The 10000-nt window shown below is 41.6% G+C and overlaps 2 protein-coding genes across 2 annotated transcripts in view; both read left to right on the forward strand.

The window, feature by feature from the left end:
- The window catches only part of LOC135090701 (procathepsin L-like), a 3230-nt gene extending 157 nt beyond the window's left edge, over window positions 1-3073 (forward strand). Inside the window, exons 1-6 of the mRNA XM_063987705.1 lie at window positions 1-2; window positions 117-269; window positions 793-972; window positions 1415-1606; window positions 2048-2213; window positions 2365-3073. The exon at window positions 1-2 is cut by the window's left edge and continues 157 nt beyond it. Of these exons, the coding sequence (XP_063843775.1) occupies window positions 1-2; window positions 117-269; window positions 793-972; window positions 1415-1606; window positions 2048-2213; window positions 2365-2567 (896 nt within the window). The 3' untranslated portion in view covers window positions 2568-3073. The remainder of the gene's footprint in view (window positions 3-116; window positions 270-792; window positions 973-1414; window positions 1607-2047; window positions 2214-2364) is intronic.
- Window positions 3074-7450: 4377 nt separating this feature from the next.
- LOC135090703 (balbiani ring protein 3-like) overlaps window positions 7451-10000 on the forward strand; it is a 3157-nt gene continuing 607 nt past the window's right edge. The window contains exons 1-5 of the mRNA XM_063987708.1: window positions 7451-7719; window positions 8403-8530; window positions 8703-8804; window positions 8915-9028; window positions 9685-9857. Of these exons, the coding sequence (XP_063843778.1) occupies window positions 7674-7719; window positions 8403-8530; window positions 8703-8804; window positions 8915-9028; window positions 9685-9857 (563 nt within the window). The 5' untranslated portion in view covers window positions 7451-7673. The remainder of the gene's footprint in view (window positions 7720-8402; window positions 8531-8702; window positions 8805-8914; window positions 9029-9684; window positions 9858-10000) is intronic.

A 10000-nucleotide genomic window follows, 5' to 3' on the forward strand; every position in this document is an offset into this window, starting at 1 on the left:
AGGTAAATCTCTTCAAGAACAGTCCTTGAACAGTCCTTGAATAAGATATGTCGTCTGTGTGCCTTCGTTATGTCACATCCTCGAAACGCCACAGCCTCACTCCCTCCACTGAACAGGCACAGTTCGGGAGGCAGTACAGAAGCAGCCAGGAGGAGGCGTACCGCAAGTCGGTGTTCGAGCAGAACCAGGAATTCATCGACAATCACAACAAGAAATTTGAGGACGGCATCGTCACCTTCACACTCAAGATGAATCAGTTCGGTGATCTGGTAAGTAGACCGACTGGTGCTTATGTAACACAGACACGTATTACCTATGACTTGTTATTTTGGTCTCTCCTGATACTTCACTATTTCTTAGACGGTCTCAACAGCAGTTCACGCCACCTATGCGGCCAGGAGGCGCAAAGCTTTCTGCCCATGGTGATCTTTTTTGTAATGAAAAGAAACTCGATTTTGTTTTCTTTTCACTTGGCACATTCTGAATTAACTCATAAAAACTAGTAACGAAGTCAAAGAAGTTTTTACTTATATTTAATTAGTATTTATCGGCAAATGAAACACAAAGATAAGAGTATTACACATGCTTGCCCTCTCACTCTCACTTCCTCACTCCCTCGCTCAAACATTTCCTCTCTTCCTCTCTTGAGTCTATTATTGTTGTTCCTCGTTTGTTATTTAATTTATTTGTTCAGTCGTCCTTCTATCCATTGTTATCCATTATCCGGTTAAATTCGTTCAGTTATACCTTCATTCTTAAGTGTTCTGTGGTGTAATATTCCGTCTCTGGCAGACAACAGACGAGATCAACCACATGATGAACGGGTACCGAGGGAGCCAAAGACGCCACCCTATGCTCCTTCACCAGTCTAAGGAAGAGGAACTTCCCAAAACTGTGGACTGGCGCGAGAAGGGCGCCGTCACCCCAGTGAAGGACCAGAAGCAGTGTGGCTCCTGCTGGGCATTCTCCACGGTGAGTTGATAAAGTGTGGAATGGCGTGAGAGGGTGGGGAAGGGATCTCATGCAAGGACTGATGCCCAGCCAGCGGGCGGATGCACATGTGGGTGGCTGTTCCTTTACCCCACACAAGTTACTGATCACTATGGTCTTCATTGTTGAGTAACGTAAGTGTGTATTAGTTGAATGATTATGTCCAAGCGCGGTAACATAAGGGTCATGAGGGATTACGCGGTAAGGATTTTGAAGTATAAACGAAAGTTTAAAAGATAGATTAGAATACAATGAATAATTATATAACGGCAAATTGATACCTGGAAGAAAATTACACTTAAGATCATGCAAAAAAAAAAGAAAGTTCGTGCAGCTCACGGAGAAAGGTGCACACTAGAACTGCTGTTTTATCCTTCCCTAATGAGGCTTTACGGCGGAGCGCTGAGTGCTGATCTTCTTACAGACCGGTTCCCTGGAGGGCCAACATTTCCTCTCCAAAGGCAAGCTGGTGAGCCTCTCTGAACAGAACCTTGTTGATTGTTCTGACAAGTACGGTAACTTTGGCTGCGGCGGCGGGCTCATGGACAGTGCCTTCAGGTACATCAAGAACAACCACGGTATTGACACCGAGCAGTCTTACCCTTACGAGGCCAAGGTGAGTGCACAGATATGGGTAGCCGCAGCCCTACACTTCCCCATTCTTATTCTTTGATTTAGTTTTATCTTAATTCATTATTACCCTTCTTCAGTCTTACTCGGTCTCACCCCCCATTAACCTTTATTTTGTTACTCTGTCTCATCCTTCCTTATCTAGTCTTACCCTTACTCAATCTTATCCCTATCTATTCTCATGCGGTTTTACCGTTAACTAGTTTGACTGAATCTTATCCTTATACAACTTTACTATTACCCAGTCTTAACCCTTGTCAGTCTTATTCTCAGAGAGTCTCACTCATATCCAGTCTTACTCTTATCCAGTTTTACTCCTTTAACCAGTCTACGAAGTCCAGCCTACAGGAACGGTCCACATTCTTTTTTTTTTTTTTTTTTTGTGATGAAGGAAAATCTCACGTGTGTTTCTCTTCACTGTGCTCAGAATGGCCCGTGTCGCTTCAAGACTGGAAATGTTGGCGCCACCCTCACTAGCTACGTTGACATAAAGAAGGACAGTGAAGAAGATCTCAAGAACGCGGTGGCCACGAAGGGACCCATCTCCGTTGCCATTGACGCTTCCCAGCCCACTTTCCACTTTTATAGCAGAGGTGAGTATCAGCACGACTTCCCTAGTTATTACATTTTTTCCTCAAGTTTAAAGGAACGGTCTGGTGCACAATTACGTTATAATTTCCAAAAATCACACAGATAGCTAAGTCGAGGAGCTATATATATTTTCTCTTTATTTTCTTTTTCCAGGAATTTACTATGATGAACATTGTTCGTCGACATTCCTGGACCATGGAGTGCTTGCGGTGGGTTACGGTACTGACTCTGCTGATTATTGGCTGGTGAAGAACTCCTGGAACAAGTCCTGGGGCGACGAGGGATACATCAAGATGTCCCGTAACAGGAATAATAACTGCGGTATTGCGACCCAGGCGTCTTATCCTGTCGTCTAAGACCTGACGTAATCCACGCCGCTTCTCCACAAAGCCTGGCCGTGGCACATTACCGTAATTAATAACTGAATGGTGTTGTTTTTGCGTTTTTGAGAGACTGTCGTTCATATAACCACAGAAACACTATTCTTGCCACATTGACTGCAATGAAGAAACATGATTTAGAACATTGCATATGCATCTGTATGCCAACTTTGCCAAACTTTACGAAATAAAAACTGTCTGTATAATTCAGAGATAATATTAAAGAAAGAAAGAAAGAAGACATTAAAAGTACATTATGTTACATTTTGAAAAGAAAGAAGGAAAATAAAAAAAGGACACATACATAAGGGAGGACTGATGCAAAGGATTAATTAATTCCTTTTCAACCAATACCAAAAAACGTACAAAATAATGTAGTATGATCCTCTTAAAGAAAAAAAACAATATGAATGTCTGTTGCGCGGCAATGACCATGTAGTGTTCCTTAATTATATCACTTAGAATAAATTGAAAGTTTTCTCGCCTCTGTCTCCTTCAACCTTAAAGTAAGACGTAAATCTCGTGGCCAGATTTTTCTGAGTGAGAGAGAGAGAGAGAGAGAGAGAGAGAGAGAGAGAGAGAGAGAGAGAGAGAGAGAGAGAGAGATAAGAACATAAGAAATAAGGGAAGCTGCAAGAAGCGACCAGGCTTACACGTGGCAGTCCCTGTATGAAATATACCTGCCTATATCCACCTATCATCCCCATCCATAAACCCGTCTAATCTTCTCTTAAAGCTCCCTAATGTCTTAGCACTAACAACATGATTACTGAGTCCGTTCCACTCATCCACCACTTCATTTGAGAACCAATTTCTTCCTATCTCCTTCCTAAACCTAAATTTTTCAAGCTTGAACCCGTTATTTCTTGTTCTATCCTGGTTGTTGATCCTAAGAATTTTGCTTACATCCCCCTTCTTATAACCCTTATACCATTTAAAGACTTCTTTCAGGTCTCCTCTTAACCTATGTCTCTCCAAGAAATGTAAATTTAACAGCTTCAGTCTCGCCTCGTAAGGAATACTCCTCATCCCCTGTATCCTTTTAGTCATTCTCCTCTGTACTGGTTCTAATAGACCTATATCTTTCCTGTAATGTTGGGACCAGAACTGTACAGCGTAGTCTAGATGAGGTCAGACCAGCGCCATGTATAACTTCCGGTCTTCTACTTTTAATACTCCTAAAAATGAATCCTAGTACCCTATTTGCCCTTTTCTGGCCTCTATGCACTGTTTTCCTAGACGGAGTTCAGAACTAACTATAACTCCTAAATCTTTCTCGTACCCTGTACCTACCAGAGTTTCGTCGTTTAATGTGTACCTACTGTGTGCTGTTTCCTCTACCTACGTTCAGTACTTTGCATTTGTTGATATTAAATTGCATTTGCCATCTGTCCGTCCATTCATTCATCCTATCTAAATCTGCCTGCAAGGTGATGGCATCCGATTCTGACATAATTAATCTACCTATCTTTCAGTCATCCGCAAATTTACTAACATCACTAGTAATACCACAATCCAAGTCATTGACATACATTAAAGATAACAATGGCCCTAATACTGATCCCTGTGGCACCTCACTAATTACATGACCCCACTCGGATTTCGAGCCGTTTATTACAACTCTTTGTCGCCTGTCGCTTAGCCATGACCTTATCCAGCCTAACACCTTCCCATCTATCCTGTGTGCCCTAATCTTTCTCAGGAGCCTTTGATGGGGTACCTTGTCAAATGCTTTACTAAAGTCCAGATATAAAGTATCATAGCTATCACCATTATCTACTGCCTCGTACACTTTATTGTAAAACCTTAACAAGTTTGTCAGGCAAGACTTCCCCTTCATGAAGCCATGCTGTGACTGATTTATCAAGTTATGTTTGTCTAAATGTTCTCCAATGTTCCTCGCTATTATTGACTCCAATATTTTACCTAAAACTGATGTTAAGCTGACAGGTCTATAATTAGGTGCTAAAGTTTTATCTCCTGTCTTAAAGATGGGTACTACATTAGCCTGCCTCCACATTACTAGTACCTCACCTGACTCAAGTGATTTCCTAAAGACAGAAACTAACGGCTCACTAATAACCTCCTTGCATTCCTTAAGTACTCTGGGATATATTTCATCTGGTCCTGGTGTCTTGAACTTTTTTAGCCTATCTATCTCCTGTTCCACTATTTCCTTAGTTATGGAAATATCTGTCAGTTTCTCATTCTCATCTGCTCTAAACATCTCTTCACTATTTGGCATATCCTGCATGTTTTCCTGGGTGAAGACAGTTAAAAAATACTCATTCAGAATTTTACTAATCTCCTCCCCAGAACTAACCAGCTCCCCATCTGCTGCCTTTAATGGACCTATAGTATCCTTATTTTTCGTCCTGTATACCTGATAAAATCCCTTGGGGTCCATCTTCGCCTGCCTGGCTACCTTTAATTCATAATTGCCCTTAGCTTTCCTCGTTAACCTCCTGACTGTTCTAACTAATTCATTATATTGTGGCCTTAAAACTTCTTCACCTGCCCTTGATCTCTTATATATACTTCTCTTTCGCCCTATATAATGTTTTAACCTAGCAGTCATCCATTTAGGTAATTTTTCTGTGATCTTATTGCCCTATACGGGATATTTGCTAACTGACCTGTATGAACTTTATCTACGAAATATTTATACATCTCATCTACATTTACTTCACCTAATCCCCTCATCTCGGCCCCTACCATCCTCTCCACTCCCTCATCTACTCGCCTCGACCTCACGTTTCCCATTTCATCATGACTTGACCTTCCAACATACTCACACCTAAGTGAAGGAAGAAGGCTCTGGAAATTTGCAGCTTATGAAGTAAACATTTAGAATTCGTCTTCATAAGACTACCTATAAACCGCTGCTGCTGCTACTACAACTACAACTACAACTACAACAACAACAACAACAACAACAACAACAACAACAACAACAACAACAACAACAACAACAACAACTACTATTACTACTACTACTACTACTACTACTACTACTACTACAGCTAATACTACTACTACTACTACTACTACTGCTACTGCTGCTGCTACTTCTACTACTACTACTACTACTACTACTACTACTACTACTACTACTACTACTACTACTACTACTGCTTCTGCTACTATTACTACTACTAACTACTACTACTATTACTACTACTACTACTATTACTACTACTACTACTATTACTGCTGCTGCTGCTGCTACTACTATTATAATTATTACTACTATTGTGTGTGTGCGTATGTAATATGCTGCTGAGCTGTCTGATTCTGGTTGCTCGCCTTTGTCACTGTAAAAGTGTTTTGACAGAGGCAGGATGCAGGTGGCCTTTTGAATATCAGACAGCCAAGCCGCAGCTGCGTCTTATCATCATCAACATACTTGTATGTCTGCCAGAAAACTCCTTAGCAATCTTCGTTCTAGTTTGCATATTAGTGCTAATATTTTCACTGTATTTTTTTCATGGTAGTTTTTCTTCCTCTCAAAGCCTTCTAAACCTTGGCTTAATTCAGCCTGTTCTAGCACACACTGCACATGCTAGAGACGCGTCCCAGAAGCGGTATTTGAGCTTTCCATCCTTTGCATCTCATGCGCTTTACATTTTTTTTACTGAATTCATACCAAGACAAGTCTTCAGCTGACTAAAAACTCTTAAAAACATTAATCAAAAACAGCTAAATCTTTCCAAATTTAATTCTACCGATGAGTTCTGACAAGTAGCTAAAAATATCTTCAGCAATGTTTTTTCTTCATCTTTCCTTCTTCCATTTCACACCTGCGACACCATAAACGTCTCATCTGCCTTTAAAGCTAAACTTTCCCTTCAAACCTATACTGAAATTTCAAGGATGGATGATTCGAGACTTATACCTTCTTTTCCACCTCCCTCCGAGTATTTCATGCCCTTTATTAAGATTTTTCGTAATGTTGTTTTTTATGCTCTCGCTGGCCTTAACCCTTGAAAGGGTTAGGGACTTGATGGGGTTCTTCCTATTGTTCTCCGCAACTGTGCCTCCGACTTCGCACCTTACCTGGTCAAACTCTTGCAACTCTGTCTATCAACATCTACTTTCCCTTCACGCCCGAACTTTGCCTACATTCAAATTGTCTTTAAAAAAGGTGCGATCTAACTTCTCAAATTACCGACCTTTTCCTTTGCTTTCCTTTCTTTCTTTAGTTGCTGAGTCTGTCGTCAACAGGAAGATTCCTACACACCTACCACTTCACAACCTTATGTCTGATTGCCGGCATGGGCTCCGCTGTGGCCACTCTACAGGTGATCTGGCTTTCCTTATAGACTTGGTCATCCTGTTTTACAGACTGACTGATTAATTAATATTTAAGCAAATAAACAAACATATATATATATATATATATATATATATATATATATATATATATATATATATATATATATATATATATATATATATATATATATATATATATATATATATAGAGAGAGAGAGAGAGAGAGAGAGAGAGAGAGAGAGAGAGAGAGAGAGAGAGAGAGAGAGAGAGAGAGAGAGAGACACACACACACACACACACACACACACGGTCCGCTAGCTTAGTAGTTAGCGCACTCGGCTCACAACCGAGGGGCAAGGATTCGATCCCCTTGGCGAACGGAGATTATTTGGGTGTCTCCTTTTACGTGTAGCCCCTGTTCATCTAGCAGTGAGCAGGTATGGGATGTAAGTTGAGGAGCTGTGACCTCGTTGTCCCGGTGTGTTGTGTATGAGCGGTCTCGGTCCAACCCAAAGATTGGTCAGTATGAGCTCTGAGCTCTTTACATAGGGGGACTGCCGGCTGTCTCGAGAGAGATCAGCAGCAGACTGTACAGTAGATAGACACACACACACACACACACACACACACACCCGCTCGCGTGCGCGCAGGTATGTTTTACCCTAAAATGATACACTGGTGACTGAAGCCCAGAGTGTCGGATGTAGATTCTAGTATTTTTATAAAGCGCGACTGGAGCGTGGCTGCGCCACACATTGCCTGGCTGAGGGAAGCACCAAGTCTTGCCCTGCACGCTGACGACAGCGATGAAGATCGTGCTATTGCTTACGCTGGTGGCAGTGCTGTGCTACGGTAAGAAATGTGTGTGTGTGTGTGTGTGTGTGTGTGTGTGTGTGTGTGTGTGTAATAGTAAAAATGATAGTTAACAGTCTGCTCGTACTTCAAGTACTCTGCAGCCTTACCGTGTTGAAATCTACACATCAACCTTAATTACTTCACTAATAAACTTTGGTTGCCACATGGCACAGGGAGCTCGGAAGACCAGATAGGGGATGATCAAATGACCGAGAGTATTTTCAGGAATTTTTCAGGAAAAAGGAGCTCCTGGTTGTGACGCGATAGCGCTAACCATTGCACCACCAGGCCGTGTGTGTGTGTGTGTGCGTGTGTGTGTGTGTGTGTGTGTGTGTGTGTGTGTGTGTGTGTGTGTGTGTGTGTGTAATAATAATAATGATAATAATAATAATAATAATAATAATAATAATAATAATAAACGGTTTATTATTCAGGCAGTTAACACACTGAAAATGTAGAGAGGGGTTAAGGAAATATTAAACATTAATCACAAAGCTAAGTCTAATCTAGAAGACAAATACTATTGATTAATGGCTCGCACCATGGTGGGAATCGCACTGAGACTGTACCGGTCCGTGCGCGGCGCCTTTAGGTGTGTGTGTGTGTGTGTGTGTGTGCTTGAATCCTTTTTTTTTTTCTAATCTTCTTTGAACTACATTCTAATGCATTTCACCTGGCAGGATCTCGTCCAAAATGCATGACAGACAGAAATCAACTGAAGTTTTGGTACAAGCAGAGAACTCTCACGAGTTGCAACAAACCCAAAGAGTCCTTTGTTCAACTGAAGGTTCCTGATGGCTTTGACTATGTAAGTTCCGAGAACACTTCAGCAGTCGATTCAACTTCTGTGTTATTAAAACATAGTAGCCGTTCTTGTTACTTTCGCATTTGATGATGGAACACTGTAGACAGCTGTAAAGTTGAGTGGTGCAGCTAGGTGGATTATCATGCTTAATAGATCACAATGGATTGGACTGCAGGTGAAGCCCAGCGTGGTCAAGATCCCGCAGTGCACAGGTCTCTTTTGCTCCAACTACCCGATGAAGTGCGTGCCAGGGGAATCCGAAACGAGGAACCTGATAGTAAGTTGATAGATGTGAAAGAACTGAAGTGAAACAGCAACTGTAGGACAACACTGCACACCAAGTGACAGGAAGATCTATGTTCATATTTGATTTTTGTTTTCACTCAGGTAGAAGCCTTTACTAAAGGAGCAGATCACCAGCCCACCTGTGTACATGTCTCCGTAGAGGAACACTTGGACTGCAAGTGTGACTGTGAAGAGACTACCTGCGAGCAGAACGAGGCAAGGCCAAAGTCTCACTTTCGTACAAACAGCACTTGTAATTGTAATGCTGTACGTTGTACGTTGTATTAATACGTAGTAGTGGCAGCAGCAGCAGCAGCAGCAGCAGCAGCAGCAGCAGCAGCAGCAGCAGCAGCAGCAGTAGTAGTAGTAGTAGTAGTAGTAGTAGTAGTAGTAGTAGTAGTAGAAGATAATACCATATCACTTGTATCGTTTTGGTCGTTCTCATTCAGCAAGTTTGTGAAGTACACTTCCTGAACACAGGTTGTGAACCTGTTAATAGATTATATTTATGTAAATGATTCCTAGTGTTGTTGACTTAGAATCCGGGGCCACCGGTTCGGGTCCAGGCTGGTGGTGCTTAGCCCTCGGACACAGTAATCTTGGTTACTTGAGTTGAAATCCTGCCGGAAACTACCTGTTTTTCAAGCTTTCGCTGAGTGGCAGAAGAATATCCACCCACATGCTTCCTACCAGCCATATCTTAGACGGCAACTGAATAGAGAAAATCTTTGTGGGGAGACGTATAGAGTTGCTCTAGAATTGCCTTCCGGCGCTACACATAACAGGAATAAATCTATTAGAGCCAAGTTTAGAACATTATCGTTCATTGTTTATTTTATATACATTTATTAATTGATCTGTTTTACCAACAGATTTTTGATGATGATACTTGCTCGTGTCAATGTCATCCAACATATAAACGTCAGTGCCAGGAAAGGATTGATGCTGGCCACAGAGTGCGGTGGTCAAAGAACGCCTGCGCGTGCCTGTGTAGCCACCCTATTGACTGTGACAACAGCATGGAATGGAACCACTTCTTATGCGAGTGAGCAAACGCGAATCCTTTCGTCCTTCAGTTTTACTTATACAAGCAGCATCACATATTTCTGTGCTGATATTTCACCTTTGAAGCGCCACATAATGCACTAATATATTGTTGTGTATGCACTAATATATTGTTTTTTTCCA

This window comes from Scylla paramamosain, chromosome 35 (assembly GCF_035594125.1).
Source record: "Scylla paramamosain isolate STU-SP2022 chromosome 35, ASM3559412v1, whole genome shotgun sequence".
NCBI classification, from domain to species: domain Eukaryota; kingdom Metazoa; phylum Arthropoda; class Malacostraca; order Decapoda; family Portunidae; genus Scylla; species Scylla paramamosain.